At 43.2% G+C, this 21,630-nt stretch overlaps 1 protein-coding gene across 1 annotated transcript in view; it reads right to left on the reverse strand.

The window, feature by feature from the left end:
* The window catches only part of LOC123747618 (receptor-type tyrosine-protein phosphatase F-like), a 160,679-nt gene that overhangs the window by 106,344 nt on the left and 32,705 nt on the right, over window positions 1-21,630 (reverse strand). The window contains exons 11-14 of the mRNA XM_069328944.1: window positions 15,086-15,208; window positions 14,637-14,861; window positions 5,318-5,446; window positions 5,076-5,137 (exon numbers count right to left, since the gene is read on the reverse strand). Coding sequence (XP_069185045.1) covers window positions 5,076-5,137; window positions 5,318-5,446; window positions 14,637-14,861; window positions 15,086-15,208 — 539 coding nt within the window. The remainder of the gene's footprint in view (window positions 1-5,075; window positions 5,138-5,317; window positions 5,447-14,636; window positions 14,862-15,085; window positions 15,209-21,630) is intronic.

Below are 21,630 nucleotides of genomic sequence, written 5' to 3' on the forward strand. Positions count from 1 at the left end.
ACAGTCCACAACACATTACCCTCCCACTGTAACAGTCCACAACACAATACTATTACCCTCCCACTGTAACAGTTCACAACACATTACTATTACCCTCCCACTGTAACAGTCCACAACACATTACCCTCCCACTGTAACAGTCCACAACACATTACCCTCCCACTGTAACAGTCCACAACACATTACCCTCCCACTGTAACAGTCCACAACACATTACCCTCCCACTGTAACAGTCCACAACACATTACTATTACCCTCCCACTGTAACAGTCCACAACACATTACCCTCCCACTGTAACAGTCCACAACACATTACCCTCCCACTGTAACAGTCCACAACACATTACTATTACCCTCCCACTGTAACAGTCCACAACACATTACTATTACCCTCCCACTGTAACAGTCCACAACACATTACCCTCCCACTGTAACAGTCCACAACACATTACTATTACCCTCCCACTGTAACAGTCCACAACACATTACCCTCCCACTGTAACAGTCCACAACACATTACCTTCCCACTTTAACAGTCCACAACACATTACCCTCCCACTGTAACAGTTCACAACACATTACCCTCCCACTGTAACAGTCCACAACACATTACCCTCCCACTGTAACAGTCCACAACACATTACCTTCCCACTTTAACAGTCCACAACACATTACCCTCCCACTGTAACAGTCCACAACACATTACCCTCCCACTGTAACAGTTCACAACACATTACCCTCCCACTGTAATAGTCCACAACACATTACCCTCCCACTGTAACAGTTCACAACACATTACCCTCCCACTGTAATAGTCCACAACACATTACCCTCCCACTGTAACAGTTCACAACACATTACCCTCCCACTGTAATAGTCCACAACACATTACCCTCCCACTGTAACAGTTCACAACACATTACCCTCCCACTGTAATAGTCCACAACACATTACCCTCCCACTGTAACAGTCCACAACACATTACCCTCCCACTGTAACAGTCCACAACACATTACCCTCCCACTGTAACAATCCACAACACATTACTATTACCCTCCCACTGTAACAGTCCACAACACATTACCCTCCCACTGTAACAATCCACAACACATTACTATTACCCTCCCACTGTAACAGTCCACAACACATTACTATTACCCTCCCACTGTAACAGTCCACAACACATTACCCTCCCACTGTAACAGTCCACAACACATTACTATTACCCTCCCACTGTAACAGTCCACAACACATTACCCTCCCACTGTAACAGTCCACAACACATTACTATTACCCTCCCACTGTAACAGTCCACAACACATTACCCTCCCACTGTAATAGTCCACAACACATTACCCTCCCACTGTAACAGTCCACAACACATTACCCTCCCACTGTAACAGTCCACAACACATTACCCTCCCACTGTAACAGTCCACAACACATTACCCTCCCACTGTAACAGTCCACAACACATTACCCTCCCACTGTAACAGTCCACAACACAATACTATTACCCTCCCACTGTAACAGTTCACAACACATTACTATTACCCTCCCACTGTAACAGTCCACAACACATTACCCTCCCACTGTAACAGTCCACAACACATTACCCTCCCACTGTAACAGTCCACAACACATTACCCTCCCACTGTAACAGTCCACAACACATTACCCTCCCACTGTAACAGTCCACAACACATTACCCTCCCACTGTAACAGTCCACAACACATTACTATTACCCTCCCACTGTAACAGTCCACAACACATTACTATTACCCTCCCACTGTAACAGTCCACAACACATTACCCTCCCACTGTAACAGTCCACAACACATTACCCTCCCACTGTAACAGTCCACAACACATTACCCTCCCACTGTAACAGTCCACAACACATTACTATTACCCTCCCACTGTAACAGTCCACAACACATTACTATTACCCTCCCACTGTAACAGTCCACAACACATTACCCTCCCACTGTAACAGTCCACAACACATTACTATTACCCTCCCACTGTAACAGTCCACAACACATTACCCTCCCACTGTAACAGTCCACAACACATTACCTTCCCACTTTAACAGTCCACAACACATTACCCTCCCACTGTAACAGTTCACAACACATTACCCTCCCACTGTAATAGTCCACAACACATTACCCTCCCACTGTAACAGTTCACAACACATTACCCTCCCACTGTAATAGTCCACAACACATTACCCTCCCACTGTAACAGTTCACAACACATTACCCTCCCACTGTAATAGTCCACAACACATTACCCTCCCACTGTAACAGTTCACAACACATTACCCTCCCACTGTAATAGTCCACAACACATTACCCTCCCACTGTAACAGTCCACAACACATTACCCTCCCACTGTAACAGTCCACAACACATTACCCTCCCACTGTAACAATCCACAACACATTACTATTACCCTCCCACTGTAACAGTCCACAACACATTACCCTCCCACTGTAACAATCCACAACACATTACTATTACCCTCCCACTGTAACAGTCCACAACACATTACTATTACCCTCCCACTGTAACAGTCCACAACACATTACCCTCCCACTGTAACAGTCCACAACACATTACTATTACCCTCCCACTGTAACAGTCCACAACACATTACCCTCCCACTGTAACAGTCCACAACACATTACTATTACCCTCCCACTGTAACAGTCCACAACACATTACCCTCCCACTGTAATAGTCCACAACACATTACCCTCCCACTGTAACAGTCCACAACACATTACCCTCCCACTGTAACAGTCCACAACACCTTACCCCTCCCACTGTAACAATCCACAACACATTACCCTCCCACTGTAACAGTCCACAACACATTACTATTACCCTCCCACTGTAACAGTCCACAACACATTACTATTACCCTCCCACTGTAACAGTCCACAACACATTACCCTCCCACTGTAACAGTCCACAACACATTACTATTACCCTCCCACTGTAACAGTCCACAACACATTACCCTCCCACTGTAACAGTCCACAACACATTACCCTCCCACTGTAACAGTCCACAACACATTACCCTCCCACTGTAACAGTCCACAACACATTACCCTCCCACTGTAACAGTCCACAACACATTACCCTCCCACTGTAACAGTCCACAACACATTACCCTCCCACTGTAACAGTCCACAACACATTACCCTCCCACTGTAACAGTCCACAACACATTACTATTACCCTCCCACTGTAACAGTCCACAACACATTACCTTCCCACTGTAACAGTCCACAACACATTACCTTCCCACTGTAACAGTCCACAACACATTACCCACACCCACTCAAGCTCATAACATCCTTACTCCCATCGCATGACAGCCCCACCCGGCTCACTCCACGTTCCCGGCGAGAAACAATGTGCAGAGTTTCTTCAACCCTGATGCCCCTGTTACCTAGCAGTAAATAGGTACCTGGAAATTAGGCAGCTGCTATGGGGCTGCTATAGAATTGTCACTACCTTCTCCCTTACCCCTGCCCACATTCTATTTTCTTCTACTTTATACCAAGGGACCCCTAGAGCTACTCGAGCCAAATCCCACGCCACGTGGTCTTAGCCGTTCGATCGGCTAAGATTCTACAGCCTCGTGACGCCGTACTAGACTCCTAGCAAACTCAAGAATCTCCTTCTGCTGCCACCACCAGACCATTAACCAGAAGCGTCAATTAATCGGGGTCTGGGCCGATTAATCAATCATTAAAACCTTGGGGCTTGATCCCCAAATTACTTGGAAAAGGAGGGATGAATCTATGTTAAGTGTGGGAATTATAGCAAACAAAGGGATAAATGAACTCTTAAACTTTGTTAGGCTTGCGGCCCAACTAAAACTTCAGACTCGTGGAGACCACGTGACAAGAACATGACCACATTCAAAAATGGAAATAATAAAATACAAATAACAAGCTAATTATTTATTTATGGAAAGTCTAAACAACAGCTAAATGTTGTCCTATGCCAGGTTTACCAAGATTACTAAGCAGGGTTTAAATTGAACAACTAATCTCTGTTGCACTGAACAACCCAGATGGTTGAACTCTTTTAAACTGAAGGTAATTGCACAGGCATCTTAGGGAAAGGCTATTTCCAATTACTAAATGGCTATTTGACCTTTGAGAATTACTAAACTTGGAAGGTTTTGGTGACCCTTGACCCAGGGTCGCCAAAATTGATCCGCGTCAGAGGCTAGTCCTCTGCTAGTGACGTCACTGACGGTGGCTTACTCAGTATTCCGACAATTGGGAATACTCTTGAAACTTGAACAGGAATACAATTGAATACAATTTGAATGAAGACTTGAATTTCTTTAAATTACTGAATTCTGTAAAATAATTCATTATACGTTGCTTCAAGACAAGGCGCTGGCCATTTTGTAATCTTAACCGCTAATCCCAGGAGAGATGACCTTTTTCTACTTGCGTCAAGTCGAGTGCCAACTGACTCCAAACTTTAAAAACCCCCATGTCTATGAGAAACTATACTGAATAATTCCTTACAACAACCTAGTTTGTTACACCCTCCCTAACTCAGCATCTGCCCCCCCCCCCACTCTCCCTAACTCAGCATCTGCCCCCCCCCCACTCTCCCTAACTCAGCAGCTGCCCCCCACCCCTCCCCCAACTCAGCAGCTGCTCCCCCTCCCTCCCTAACTCACCTATTGAGACATAAAAAGAATTTCCCATTATAATACCTTCAAAACAATGACTCATTGGCGGCAACGTGGCACACAATTCACTGGTAGTGAGGTGACAACATGACCCCGTCTGACATGACTGAACCTAAGGAGTGAGGATGAGGAATGGAAGTGAAGAAGAGAGAGGGAGAAGAGATGGAGGAAAATTTAAATAAAAAGGGAAGTACAGAAGTACCCATAACAACCTCACCCAGCCCAATAACATCCCCCCCTTACCCATAATATCTCCACCAACACCTAGAACATCCGCATACTTACCCACAACATCCCGTCCCAGTCCCATATTATTCCAATGTTTTAAAGCCTTAACTTACCCAGGTGACAACAGCAGACTGGTCGGTGATGTTGGATACTTGAAGATCATCAAGTCTTGGGGCTGAAGGATAGAACCACATCACAAATGACATATATCGCAGGTGGTTTAACATTATATTAGCATATACCATTCTATACGCATATCCCACCATATAATTCATTGTTCCAAGTACAAAATGAATGACTTTCATGGTCACTTTCATCACAGACATATGATATAAGACAATACTAAAAACCTTACCAGAACAGTGAGTAACAAATGTGACATTGCGAACCCTCGTGTTGGTTGAGCCGTCTGCAGCGCCGCGTGAAGTATTGACCAACACCCTCAGCGTATACTGGTAACCTGGACTCAGGTGTTCTACCGTCACTGTGGAGAGAACATTGTTACAAGTGTTACCTAGTGATTGTTGAACCATCTGTAGCACCACCTGTACTTCCTGTACCATCTGTAGCACCACCTGTACATCCTGTACCTTCTGTAGCACCACCTGTACTTCCTGTACCATCTGTAGCACCACCTGTACTTCCTGTACCATCTGTAGCACCACCTGTACTTCCTGTACCATCTGTAGCACCACCTGTACTTCCTGTACCATCTGTAGCACCACCTGTACTTCCTGTACCATCTGTAGCACCACCTGTATTTCCTGTACCATCTGTAGCACCACCTGTACTTCCTGTACCATCTGTAGCACCACCTGTATTTCCTGTACCATCTGTAGCACCACCTGTACTTCCTGTACCATCTGTAGCACCACCTGTACTTCCTGTACCATCTGTAGCACCACCTGTACTTCCTGTACCATCTGTAGCACCACCTGTACTTCCTGTACCATCTGTAGCACCACCTGTATTTCCTGTACCATCTGTAGCACCACCTGTACTCTCACCCTGTACTGGTAACCTGGACTACTACCAGTACTGGTAACCTGGACTACCACCAGTACTGGTAACCTGGACCACCACCAGTACTGGTAACCTGGACTACCACCAGTACTGGTAACCTTAACTACCACCAGTACTGGTAACCTGGACTACCACCAGTACTGGTAACCTGGACTACCACCAGTACTGGTAACCCTAACTACCACCAGTACTGGTAACCTGGACTACCACCAGTACTGGTAACCTGGACTACCACCAGTACTGGTAACCTGGACTACCACCAGTACTGGTAACCTGGACTACCACCAGTACTCTCACTTAGTACTGGTAACCTGAACTACCAACAGTACTGGTAACTTGGACTACAACCAGCTACACTGGAGGTGTCAGAAGGAGGGTGAGGGGTAGTGAAGGCGTACACGTAGGTCACAAGATGCCCAGGGCGTGCCACGAGCTGCCCAGGGCGTGCCAAGAGCTGCCCAGGGCGTGCCAGGAGCTGCCCCAGTGGGTGCCACGAGCTGCCCAGCGGGTGCCAAGAGCTGCCCAGGGCGTGCCAGGAGCTGCCCCAGTGGGCACAACATCCAAGAGCAACTCCACCCTAACGCAGAATAAACATTATCAACATTAAATTAACACTGACAACGTTGAATCAACGTGGAAGCAACGCCACATTCGGAGGGCAGTGAGAGGACTATGGCGGTGAAGCTCCAGCCTGAGTTACTCGCCCGTGTCAGTCCAGGATGCTGTTTGTAGGAGGATGACTAACGTAGTAATGCAACAACTTGCCATACTGTAAACTAGTGTTTGTGTCAGATATTATGCTGTAAACTAGTGTTCGTGTCAGATATTATGCTGTAAACTAGTGTTCGTGTCAGATATTATGCTGTAAACTAGTGTTTGTGTCAGATATTATGCTGTAAACTGGTGTTCGTGTCAGATATTATGCTGTAAACTAGTGTCTGTGTCAGATATTATGCTGTAAACTGGTGTTCGTGTCAGATATGCTGTAAACTAGTGTTTGTGTCAGATATTATGCTGTAAACTTGTAAGTTCGTGTCAGATATTATGCTGTAAACTAGAATGTGTCAGATATGCTGTAAACTAGAATGTGTCAGATATGCTGTAAACTAGAATGTGTCAGATATTATGCTGTAAACTAGTGTTTGTGTCATTATGCTGTAAACTAGTAATTTCGTGTCAGATATTATGCTGTAAACTAGTGTTCGTGTCAGATATTATGATGTAAACTAGCAATTTCGTGTCAAATATTATGTTGTAAACTAGTGTTCGTGTCAAATATTATGTTGTAAACTAGTGTTCGTGTCAAATATTATGTTGTAAACTAGTGTTCGTGTCAAATATTATGTTGTAAACTAGTGTTCGTGTCAAATATTATGTTGTAAACTAGTGTTCGTGTCAAATGTTGTAAACTAGTGTTCGTGTCAAATATTATGTTGTAAACAAGTGTTTATGTCAAATATTATGCTGTAAACTAGTGTTTGTGTCAAATATTATGCTGTAAACTAGTGTTCGTGTCAAATATTATGGTGTAAACTAGTAAGTTCGTGTCAGTTATTATGGTGTAAACTAGTAAGTTCGTGTCACTTAACTAGTCCATGGTAGAACCAGTAGTAATCACAAGTAGGCAACTACATGTAGGTAAATACCAGTAGGTTATCACAAGTAGGTAACTACCAGTAGAACAAAAAAGAGTAGTATAGTAATAGTAGGCATTAAGGAGCAAACAAGGATCAGTCCAGCGGAGTGGAGAGACAAGGACAAAAATGAAGTTAATGAAATCCTTAAAGGGGTAAAGATGGAGAGGACTGAACAGAATATTGAAAAGGTTTTCAGGCTCGGATGGTACAACAAGGACAGAGACCGATTAATAAAGGTGGTATTCACGAGCGAGAGAACAAAAGAGGTCTTATTAGCAAGGAAGGGTGGAGTAGCAAATGTACCGAAGTTAAAAAAAGCAGAATGAGGACAGCAGCCGCGAGGAGGGAGCGCAGGGAGAAAGAAAGGAATTATGGAGCCACAACCCCGAGCCTTACAATCCCAGAGGGGAGTGGGGAACCCTCCACAAGCAGTTCAACAGACACAGAGAGAGAAACACCACCCCCACCCTCCACCCAATAGATGTCCTACCTGCCCCAACTCCTGCCAGTCCCCTACAAGGTGCCCACCTAGGGAACCCTCCCCCCACTTTGTCACCTGATCGTAGAATTCTATCAAGCCTGTAAGGCAAGATTTACCCTCCCTGAACCCATGTTGGCGATTTGTCACGAAGTCCCTTCTCTCCAGATGTGTTACCAGGTTTTTTCTCACGATCTTCTCCATCACCTTGCATGGTATACAAGTCAAGGACACTGGCCTGTAGTTCAGTGCCTCTTGCCTGTCGCCCTTTTTGTATATTGGGACCACATTCGCCGTCTTCCATATTTCTGGTAGGTCTCCCGTCTCCAGTGACTTACTATACACTATGGAGAGTGGCAAGCAAAGTGCCTCTGCACACTCTTTCAGTACCCATGGTGAGATCCCATCTGGACCAACAGCCTTTCTAACATCCAGATCCAGCAGGTGTCTCTTGACCTCCTCTCTAGTATATCTCTAGTAGAGATATACTGGTCTCCTCTCTAGTAGACCTCCTCTGACCTGTGTGTATATTCACCTAGTTGTGCTTGCGGGGGTTGAGCTCTGCTCTTTCGGCCTGCCTCTCAACTGTTACTAACTACTAACTGCAGACGAGGAGTCACAATAACGTGGCTGAAATATGTTAACCTAACCACACACTAGAAAGTGAAGGGACGACGACGTTTCGGTCCGTCCTAAACCATTCTCAAGTCGATTAACTACTATTTTTTCCACACACACACACACACGCGTGCGTGTGCGTTGAGGTCAGACAGCCACGGAGGTCAGAAGGGTCTGGGAAGCTCTTGTGTAGCTAGTGAATTGAGGGGAATAATCAGTGTATATGCGTATATGAGTGTATATGAGTGATTGAATAACTAGTAAGTTCACTCAAACCACAAGTGAAGAAAAACCGTAGAAACAGCACCACTGAAAATAAGTGTTGAGTACATCGTGGTATTGTGAAATTGTGGAGCCGGTGCCTTACTAGTGACCTCACCAGCTGTGACGCGGGACGCAGCGACCTCACATCTTGACCAGCCACGTGGAGTACTTTCTCGCCTGTTTGTGCTGCAGATTGTGCAAGGTATTGAGAAGCGCCTTTTTGGCTAGGTTGTTACAGCAATGACAAGATCAGGAAGGGATTCAAGGTCAATCACCAGCAGGGATGAGGAGGACAGATTTATAGACAAATTAATAGGGAAATTTGTAGAGAGAAGGAGCGATTGGATAGAGGATCTAATCCAAGGGATTAAAAGCGAGTTATTTCAGCAAATACAGGATGCGGTAGAGAGGCAGAAACAAGAACTCATGCTCTATATTCAGGAAGAGATTAGGAAGGGAAGAGAGGACTGGGAGAGGGAATGTGCTCGGATCACAAACGAATTAGGAAGGATTAGCAGCATGGCTAAAGACAGAGGATTAGTGGGGGATGGGTTAGTGACTGCGGTTGGGATGGAGAACCCCCAGGGGACAGGCTACCAGCATGACAATGAATTACTGAGGAGACGGTCTATTATAATACATGGATTATTCGAATCTGGGGCACCAACAAGACAAGAGAGAATAGAGATGGAAAAATATGAATTGCATGAGATATTGAGATGTATTGGAGCAGGAATGGCAGAACACGAGGTGGATATCAGCCGCCGGGTTGGACCATACAATTGTAACAAGAATAGACCTGTTCTGGTGCAATTCTCCAATGAAGAGGCTGTGGAGTACATAATGAGGAACAAGCATTTACTCAGAGGAAGTGAAATCCATTACAATGTGTTTATAGAGAGGTTTATGACGAAAGATGAGCAAATAGCCCACAAGAATAGATGGCAAGCACGACACCGAACTAGCCTCTCAGGTAGTCTCACCTCCCAGGTCACATCCCAGGTCACCTCCCAGGCCACCCCCCAGGTCACCTCCCAGGAGTGGGATATAAGATATATGAGTGGGATATAAGGGAAGTTAAGATGGAAGCGCCCTTGGGAATGAGTGACCACAGTGTATTGAACTTTGAGTACCTGGTAGAGCAAGAAATTATCTCCCCCAAAAAAGAACTAGGATTCAAAAGGCTGGCATACCGAAAGGGGAATTATGAACAGATGGGAAGTTTCCTAAGTGAAATACCTTGGGACACAGACCTCAGAGATAAGTCTGTACAGGGAATGATGGACTATGTTACCCAAAAGTGTCAGGAGGCAGTAAAGAGGTTCATCCCGGCCCAAAGGGAAAAATCCGAGAAGCAACAAAAGAATCTATGGTATAATAGGGCATGTATGGAAGCGAAGAAACTGAACAAAAGGGCGTGAAGGAACTTCCGGAATAACAGAACACCAGAAAGCAGAAAGAGATACCAGAGAACCAGGAATGAGTACGTCAGGGTGAGAAGAGAAGCAGAGAAAAGTTTTGAAAATGATATAGCAAACAAAGCCAAGACCGAACCAAAGCTACTCCACAGTCACATCAGAAGGAAAACAACAGTGAAAGAACAGGTATTGAAACTTAGAACAGGCGAGGACAGGTATACAGAGAATGACAAAGAGGTGTGTGAAGAACTCAACAAGACATTCCAGTAGGTCTTCACAATAGAACAAGGTGAGGTCACTGTGCTAGGAGAAAGAGAGGTAAACCAGGCGGCCTTGGAAAAGTTCGAAATTACGAGAGAGGAGGTCAAGAGACACCTGCTGGATCTGGATGTTAGAAAGGCTGTTAGTCCAGATGGGATCTCACCTTGGATACTGAAAGAGTGTGCAGAGGCACTTTGCTTGCCACTCTCCATAGTGTATAGTAAGTCACTGGAGATGGGAGACCTACCAGAAATATGGAAGACGGCGAATGTGGTCCCAATATACAAAAAGGGCGACAGGCAAGAGGCACTGAACTACAGGCCAGTGTCCTTGACTTGTATACCATGCAAGGTGATGGAGAAGATCGTGAGAAAAAACCTGGTAACACATCTGGAGAGAAGGGACTTCGTGACAAATTGCCAACATGGGTTCAGGGAGGGTAAATCTTGCCTTACAGGCTTGATAGTATTCTACGATCAGGTGACAAAGATTAAGCAAGAAAGAAAGGGCTGGGCGGACTGCATTTTCTTGGATTGTCGGAAAGCCTTTGACACAGTACCGCATAAGAGGCTGGTACATAAGCTGGAGAGACAGGCAAGTGTAGCTGGTAAGGTGCTCCAGTGGATAAGGGAGTATCTAAGCAATAGGAAGCAGAGAGTTACGGTGAGGGGTGAGACCTCCGATTGGCGTGAAGTTACCAGTGGAGTCCCACAGGGCTCTGTACTCGGTCCTATCTTGTTTCTGATATATGTAAATGATCTCCCGGAGGGAATCGATTCATTTCTCTCAATGTTTGCGGACGATGCTAAAATTATGAGAAGGATTAAAACAGAAGAGGATTGTTTGAGGCTTCAAGAAGACCTAGACAAGCTGAAGGAATGGTCGAACAAATGGTTGTTAGAGTTTAACCCAACCAAATGTAATGTAATGAAGATAGGTGTAGGGAGCAGGAGACCAGATACAAGGTATCATCTGGTAGAGGAAATTCTTCAGGAGTCAGAGAAGGAAAAAAACTTGGGGGTTGATATCACGCCAGACCTGTCTCCTGCAGCGCATATCAAGCGGATAACATCAGCGGCATATGCCAGGCTGGCCAACATACGAACGGCATTCAGAAACTTGTGTAAAGAATCATTCAGAACTTTGTATACCACATATGTCAGGCCAATCCTGGAGTATGCAGCCCCAGCATGGAGTCCATATCTAGTCAAGGATAAGACTAAACTGGAAAAGGTTCAAAGGTTTGCCACCAGACTAGTACCCGAGCTGAGAGGTATGAGCTACGAGGAGAGACTACGGGAATTAAACCTCACTTCGCTGGAAGACAGAAGAGTTAGGGGGGACATGATCACCACATTCAAGATTCTGAAGGGAATTGATAGGGTAGATAAAGACAGTCTATTTAACACAAGTGGAACATGCACAAGGGGACACAGGTGGAAACTGAGTGCCCAAATGAGCCACAGAGATATTAGAAAGAACTTTTTTAGTGTCAGAGTGGTTGACAAATGGAATGCATTAGGGGGTGATGTGGTGGAGGCTGACTCCATACACAGTTTCAAGTGTAGATATGATAGAGCCCGATAGGGTCAGGAATCTGTACACCTGTTGATTGACGGTTGAGAGGCGGGACCAAAGAGCCAGAGCTCAACCCCCGCAAACACAACTAGGTGAGTACACACACGCACGCACGGTCCCACACAAGAGGGTGTTCTAGAAACTGGAACATGCTGGAGGAGTGACGGAGACTTTTGACATGGATGAAAAACTTTCTACCTGTTTCTAACTGGCAGACAGTTCTTGCACCAGTAATGTTCATCGTCTACATAAACGATCTACCAGAAGGAATACAGAATTACTTGAACATGTCTGTGGATGATGCTAAGATACTGGGGAAGATAGGAGGCGCAGGTGATTGTAATGACCTTTAATCTGGATAAAATAAGTGCTTGGAGCGTAAAGTGGCAAAGTAAATAAATGCCATGTTATGGAATGTGGAATCTGAGAAAATAGACCACATACAACTTACAAATTATGTGGAAAGGAATTACAGAACTCTAATAAAGAACAAGACCTGGGGGTGGTTTTGGATTGGATAGTAAGCTGTCGCCAGAGGAACATAAAAAGAACAGTGAGAGGAGCGTATGCGTCGCTTTCTAATTTTAAACTTACTTTTAATTATATGGATGGTGAAATAGTAAAGTGACTGTTCATAACATTTGTGAGACCCAAATTGGAATATGCAACATTTGTATGGTGTCCAAATCTCAAGAAGCACAGCAATAAACTGGAAAAGTTGCATAGGCATGCTACAAAATGGCTTCCGGAACTGAAAAACTAAGAGTTACGAGGAGAGACTACAGACATTAAACATGTCAAAACAAGACGATAGAAGAAAAGGAGGTGATATGATCACCACATACAAAATATTAACAGGAATCGACCAAAGTGACAAAGAGGAATTCCTAAAATCAGCAACGTCAGGAACAAGAGGACACAGATTCAAGCTATAGAAACAAAGGTGTCGAAAAAAAGTTTGCAAAAGGAAACTTTCTAACAGAGTAGTAAACGGTTGGAACAAGCTAAGTGAGAAGGTGGTGAAGGCCAAGACCGTTAGTAATATCAAAGAATTAAACAACAAAGAGTACTAAGAGGACGGGACACCACGAGCGTTGCTCTCATCCTGTAACTACATTTAGGTAATTACACTTAGGTAAATACACACACACAGTTCACTATATCTTGAGTCTGGCTTGACACAGCTGAATAACGCAGTCTTCAGAGTAGTTCAAAACTATAACACACACAGAGTTCACTATACCTTGCGTGCTCTTCAAGCAGAATTGGTTGCCATAATCCTCGAACGAGTATATGAATCCAAAGTTGACACGCTAATTGTAAGTGACTACTTGTCATCCTAAACTGCACTCAGCTCCCCAAGGCATAACTATGACGTGCTTGTATCTGAAGCTAGACACAGATATAATGAAATAATCAATGATGGAGTCAGAGTTTGTCTCCTGTGAACTACTTCCCATATTAAGTCTCCAAATGCTTGATAGAACTGATGAGTTAGCCAAAACGTTTGCTCGTAAAGAGGGAATTGATTACCTTCTTGGACTGCCTTTGAGCAGCCTGAGGGCAGTAATATTCCGGGAACATCAACAAAATCTCGTACACTTGAGGCAAAGTGGAATTCACACACTTTTACTCCATCCATCATCATTCCAATATGCAGAAATAACAGCACGTCTATGGGTCATCGAGTAAGGTCAGCAGATTTCTAGATGTTACCACTGCTAGGCTTAGGCTCGGCTATAAGTACCTCTGGGAGTTTGTAACATCTGCTGATGTAGATTTGACTAAATGTAAGCTCTGTCAACTTTTTGCATACTTTGCGTTATTATATAATGGAATGTGAAAACATCGCGAAATTCAGAGATAATATCATCAATGGTGTCCAAGAAATGTGTAAGTACTTTATTCATAATGATGTACTGCCAGGAATCTTAGCGAAGTATCCACAATATGCTTACTGTAGGTGCAGCCTGCACATAACTGTAAAGCTGCCGCCCAGTTGGGTGGGTGTGGAGCACATGACTGTAAAGCTGCCGCCCAGTTGGGTGGGTGTGGAGCAAGACTAGTAACTGTGTGACTCACCATAGCTGTAAAGTGCCTTGTATAGTGACTTTTGTAAGTATCTTGTTAATTACTTGTGACAAAAATATTATAGTATTGTTATGTATATATACATACATGTGTATGTAATATTAACAATTGCGAAACTAGCTTCACAAGATTGTTACTTGCTTAGCTAAACGAACTATGGGGTTCAGTTCCTGAACCCATGATGTGCCTCTGTAACCCTGTTCGCCATCGCCAACGGGATGGGTATGGGGTGCATAATAAAGAAATTAAATAAAATTGAAAATTGGTCCAAAAGCGTTACACACACACACACACATCTCACTATACCTTGAGTCTGGCCTGACACTGAGCTGTGTGACACAGTCTTCACCGTGGTCCAAGTGAGGTCATCTTCCCTCCGGTACTGAAGCAGGTAACTCACAATACCAACCGCCTCCGACCCGTCATCTTCCTCCCTCGTCCAGGTGGAGAAGTTCACAACAAGTGAGGTGTCTCGTATGTCAGTGAGAGACGGAGGAGTCCGCAGGCGAGGCAGGTCCAGAGGCATCGCACCTGTCGGGGAGGCAATGTTCTAATACACACACTAAACACTTCACAACACAAGGCAAAATACATTACATTATATTCTAAAAATTCAGATGTACAGTATTTCAGGGCTATTTAAGAAGTAATTAGCTGAGAATATTTATCAGTAAAATGTCAACTTTTGTGGTAAAAGTACTAAGGCTGTTAACTTCACAACCTTATAAATAAATAAATAATAATAAAAACCATACCGCGACAAAATACTTCATTTTTGCAGCCACGAGTGCAGGATCCATTGACAGAGTCACAGTGCTTGTTCTCACAGTAGTCACAGTCGTGGGAGCAGCCAGCACCGTACCTTCCTGCTGGACACTCTGTGGACCCACACACAACACTAACATTATCAACAACACTGTGAAGACAAGGTTATCAACACGTCACAGAGGTTGTCCTTACAGTAATCACATAGGTTGTGGTGGCAGTAGTCACAGTGGTTGTGGTGGCAGTAGTCACAGTGGTTGTGGTGGCAGTAGTCACAGTGGTTGTGGTGGCAGTAGTCTCACAGGTTGTGGTGCCAGTAGTCACATAGGTTGTGGTGGCAGTAGTCTCACAGGTTGTGATGCCAGTAGTCACAGTGGTTGTGGTGGCAGTAGTCACAGTGGTTGTGATGGCAGTAGTCACAGTGGTTGTGGTGGCAGTAGTCTCACAGGTTGTGATGCCAGTAGTCACAGTGGTTGTGGTGGCAGTAGTCTCACAGGTTGTGGTGGCAGTAGTCACAGTGGTTGTGGTGGCAGTAGTCTCACAGGTTGTGGTGCCAGTAGTCACATAGGTTGTGGTGGCAGTAGTCTCACAGGTTGTGATGCCAGTAGTCACAGTGGTTGTGGTGGCAGTAGTCACAGTGGTTGTGGTGGCAGTAGTCACAGTGGTTGTGGTGCCAGTTGTTACCTATCGTACGTTACGGCTCGTGATCCTACAGCAGCCAACTTTAATTACGTCTAGGGATACGACACAACTGCTGTTCTCAATAGCGAATCACCAGTATAACCCCTTGATAAGTAATGAGCACAAAAATAAAATCTTCCTTAGGACTGAAGAATAGATAAACAATATTACATAAATATATTCAAAACAGTATAATATAAAAACACAGATGGTAAAGTTAACTTGTAGAATATATGAAAGTATTGTCATGGCACGTAATATATAATAGTAATTATGGCACAAAATGAATGTAATAGACTTATCTCCCACATGTTACTCTCCTGGTCCAGTATCAGCTACTGAACTCTCGCTCTGTCGCCACCCACATTCTCACCTCCCGTCTGCCTCATCCCAGGATGAGGGATGGAAACTAAGGACTTTTTAATATTTTAAACTAATTGAACAACCACTTGTTCTCAAAACACATAAGACTGCAAGTTACATATAATAGTTGCTTACAAAATATATAAGTATAATGACACCTGTTTAATTACAGTATATAAAACATTTTCTAACTAAAATAAAGTGACATCTGGAACTCTCAACTGAACAGGTCCAGCTTTCCCGTATCAATCAGGAAATAGACGTGTGCAAAGGCAACCGCGCTCTTGTCCACTGACGCTGCCACACCATACGACAATTTACCCAAAACACAATGTGTGTACATATACATGCAATGATAAAATAAAATAATATTTATTTTAAATTTATATACGTATTCTGCTAGGAGTACGTAACACTTCCACCACCAAGAAAAAAAATGCAATAGATTGAAGATCAATGGCATTTTTCAAAGTAAAATGTATGACACTTGAGATTTATGGTATTAATTACACCAAACATGTATAAGTAATAAGAACACATTTCTGGACAAATATGAAAACACTCCAAATATAGTTTTACAGGAAACTCAGAAATTTCAGTCTTATGACTATGTTCTACATATGTGTCACTGGAGTATGCAAATTTATCTCTCCAAGGTACTATCTCATTTATTTCACTTTGTTTTAGATCATATTTCACACTCCTATCTACAACAGTATCATTAGTAGCATGAATAGAATTGTCAATAAAGGTAGCTGCTTTCACACAGTTATCATGGCAATTTAGTTTTTCATATGTTTCTACTATTTCTTCAAGATCAGTTTCATTTTTCCATGTGATTCCTTTTTCACATGGTGAATTTTCCCAAGACAGCCTCGATTTTCCATTACTCCCTTTTTCTGGAGCTGAACTGCTTAATTGAAGCAGGCTGTATGTTGAGTAGATTTGGGACTTCTCCTGGGTATGCTCTGACACAGACATCTGCTCATCACTCTGGATCCTCTGTGGAACACATACTCTCGCCCGATGGATACTAAAATTAGAGAAAGTAGCATTAAACCTCACAATTATGCATAAGACTTTCCCATTCATAGAACCTTCCGAAACACAAGACACCGACTTATCAAACCTTTGACCTTCCAACCAAGAAATACAACCCAAGACAAGTGCAAAGACTACCTGATCGAACTGACTCAGATGATCCATAAGGAACACAGAAATCAATTTCCTCATAACTCTGTCATAACGATCAGTGAAAGAAAACAGGCATATGCCTAGGCACCATATCTCAATCATAACTCTCAAGACAAGTTCACACCCTCTGATGGTGAACTTGAACACAACACACACTTTCATCAACCGTCTAGTCTTCCAAGAGACTAAATAAAACATGCCGAAAACTTTACAACCCTCACCATCACTTCCCAAGTGATTTACGTCTGATGACAACCAATCAACCAAGAGGTTTAAGGGTCTTAACATCTTGAAGATGAACAGCAGATTACCTGGGAAACGCCCAAGGACAATCTGAAACCCTTCACAATGATTAACTCTAGGTAGGATAACCTTATCCTCCAACTTGAATTGCACACCTGGAGCCTCAAACATCTGCTCCCCAGTATGATTTAATCCTTCACCCACAATATGACTCTGAAGGTCAACACCAATATGACTCTGAAAGTCAACACCACACTTAAGTGGAACATACACTTTTATCACTCGTGCATCAAAATTTACTGGATCTGAATATAGAGACACTGCTCTAGCATAACTCACCACTTCCTCAGAACTGCTGGGTGCACAACCTACTTGAGTAAACTCTCTCTGCTCAACCACAAGGCTTGACAAAGATGTCCCACAGTCCATTACTTCCCAAGAAAATGGCTGCAGAATAAAAGTAGAGTTCAACATCCTACACACACTCTGACTCAATGTACACAATGAGAAATACTTACTCCACATAGAATAAGAATCACAACGTCGAAACTTAGATCCAAATGCTACTTTACCACTCTTAATGATTTTACCAAAATTTCCTCCCATGACTTCTGGAGCTGCTTGGAGTACTGTCTGCTCACAATCAATAATATCACTACCAAGCTGGGTCACATCCTCACAGACAACTGAAGAGGGAGGCTCAATGGGTCTCCATCTACTCAACAGAAGCTGATCCTCTGGCTGCTTTCCCACACTCTCCAAAACTGGATCTACAGTACAGACTGTCTCCTTGCTTCTCTCTGAAATCTTAGGGTCAGTTCTACTCAAAGCACTTAAATGAAGGGAATCTGAAGTGAGCGGGCAAGTAACAGGTAGTTTGACCTCCTCCCCTATTATATCACCTTGACTAGGGTGAGGCGGGGCCTCTACAACGGACTTACTCTCGACAACTGATTCTAAACTTGGAGTGAGCGGGAATACTTCTGCCAACCCGACATCTTGTCCTAACCCATTCACTTGGCTGGAATACAGAGTCGTGGCTTTTAAGTTTCTCTCAACTCCTGGCACAACGTTCGTAGTGAGCGGGCAAGACAATGGTACATGGACATCCTTTCCCAATTTATTGGAATAAAGCAGAGTCATAGTATCAGGCTTACTCTCAACAACTAAATCGGCCACACAGGAATCTGGAACAACCACATCCCACTTCTCCACTGAAGGGTACTGGTTACTGGCACAAATGCTTGAGTAACAACATCAGAACTGACAACTGGATTTATAGTAGTACTGACATCAGCACAGGTAGAATGGACAAAACCATCTTCTACAACAGGTTCATTCATAGAACTAACTTCAGCACAGGCAGAATAAACATGGTCTGCAACGGGCTGTTTACACAAACGGGGATCAATCTCACCCACAACATGATTTATGGCCACATCATTACCCAATATAACATCCACACCTGGGATGGGCAACTGTGTACTAACACCCACAGTGCATAAACTTGGTGTAATGGTGGATCTGAAATTAATGTCTATTAGAGGTACAGTTTTACATCCTGCAACACTCTGAAGAACAACAAACTTTCCAGTCTCTCTCTTTTTAACATCAGAAAGAATACTGGATGAAATTATGGTTTGGGAAGCACCTGTATCACGAAGAATAACCACTGGCTTCCACTTCCCATTAATACACAAAACTTCACCTGAAGACATATATGGTGAATACTGTTTCACCCAATTGGGGTTTACAGTTACATGTTTATTAGTAAGTTTATTTTGCACACCTCTGCAATAAATGAGACCAGTTGGTCGTAACTCAGGGTGCAATATAAAACATGAATGAATTCCATGGCCTTTTCTCTTACAATGGGAACAGGACCTTACAGTGGACACACTGGTAGAACCAACTGTAGGTTTAGAAATAACATTACTAGGCTTAGATGATCCTGGCAATGGAGTAACCATCTTAGGGTTAGTAAGAGAAGAGTTCACGGGAGTAACTGTCGCACCAGGAGGAGACTTATACTGATAAGGAGTTCGGTGAGCATTGAAATTTACTCTACGACTAGACTTAGGTGAAGTGGCCGTAAACGGGGCCCTAGTCAGCAACTCATGCTCATCCGCGAGCTTTGACAGCTCATCAATATCTGTTACATTCTTTTGTTCTGCCATAAAAGTAGACAACTGGTCTGGGAGACATGACAATACTTCTTCCATTATAAGAAGATTCTTTAAAGCATCAAAGTCTGTGACTGAAAGTGACTTTAACCATCTGTTACAAAAATTCGTCTTCTGACGAGTAAAATCTGCTATTGTCTGATCACTTGTCCTCCTTAGATTTCTGAACTTTTGCCTGTGTGCCTCTGGATTTAATTGATAAGCATTTAGGATGCTTTTCTTTACAAATTCATAATCAAAACTATGAGCGTCAGGTAGGGATGTGAAAACCTCCTGACTACGCCCCTTAAATTGAGACTGCATAATGGCTACCCACTGATCCCTTGGCCAGTTCATACTGATGGCAATTTTATAAAAATGTGCAAAGAAAACCTCAGGATCCTCCTCATTGAACTTGGGCAACTCTATATACTTATTCATCCTGATGGGATTATTATCACTATTTGTTGAAACATTACTAGTATTTCCATGCCCAGCTGCCATACGCTGTGATTCAAGCCTGAAGTTAGTGTCAGCCATTTGTTGTTGAATCTCTAATTGCCTAGTTTGTTCCTCGGCTTGTTGCTTCTTTGTGGCTTCTATTTGCAACTGTACCGCAATTTCTAAACGCCTAGTCTCAAGCTCTCTTTGCTGAGCTTCAGCCTCTAATATTTGCTGTTGCTGTTGAGCTTCAATCTCTCTTTGACGAGCTTCAGCCTCTAATATTTTCTGTTCTTTTTGAGCTTCAAGCTCTAATTGGCGAGCTTCTAACTCAAGACGCTTTAACGTCATCTGATCACTCGACTCCTCTCTTAACTCCTCTAGAATTTCTTCCTCTAAATCCCCATTCTCAACAAAATGCGTCACAATGACTTTCAATATTTGAGCTTTAACCATTCTATTGCTGGCGGTCAAATCCAACTGATTTGCCATTTGTATTAACTCAGTCTTTTTAAGGTTCTGAATCCCTTCAAAGTCTGGGTGAGCCACCAACGCGGCAACTTTCTCCTCCATTGTTACTAACACTTGGCACTTGATTCACAAAAATAATTAAAATAATGGCACTGCACTACACTTCACTGTAAAATTGTCACCACACTGAAAATTCGCTTGGCCTCACTGCACAAACAAAATATATAGGATGACTTACCTCAAAATCGTGAAACGTTGTTACTTGACACACAGGAAGGCTTGCTTGGCACATGGAATAGTTCTTAAGAAACACACAGACACTTGACACACTGGTACCTAGGAAGGCAAGGTTAGATTAGCATATTTAAGTTAAAGTGAGAACAATATTTCCCGGCACAGGCCCCCATAACTCTTTGTTACCTATCGTACGTTACGGCTCGTGATCCTACAGCAGCCAACTTTAATTACGTCTAGGGATACGACACAACTGCTGTTCTCAATAGCGAATCACCAGTATAACCCCTTGATAAGTAATGAGCACAAAAATAAAATCTTCCTTAGGACTGAAGAATAGATAAACAATATTACATAAATATATTCAAAACAGTATAATATAAAAACACAGATGGTAAAGTTAACTTGTAGAATATATGAAAGTATTGTCATGGCACGTAATATATAATAGTAATTATGGCACAAAATGAATGTAATAGACTTATCTCCCACATGTTACTCTCCTGGTCCAGTATCAGCTACTGAACTCTCGCTCTGTCGCCACCCACATTCTCACCTCCCGTCTGCCTCATCCCAGGATGAGGGATGGAAACTAAGGACTTTTTAATATTTTAAACTAATTGAACAACCACTTGTTATCAAAACACATAAGACTGCAAGTTACATATAATAGTTGCTTACAAAATATATAAGTATAATGACACCTGTTTAATTACAGTATATAAAACATTTTCTAACTAAAATAA

This window comes from Procambarus clarkii, chromosome 22 (genome assembly GCF_040958095.1).
Source record: "Procambarus clarkii isolate CNS0578487 chromosome 22, FALCON_Pclarkii_2.0, whole genome shotgun sequence".
Taxonomy (NCBI): domain Eukaryota; kingdom Metazoa; phylum Arthropoda; class Malacostraca; order Decapoda; family Cambaridae; genus Procambarus; species Procambarus clarkii.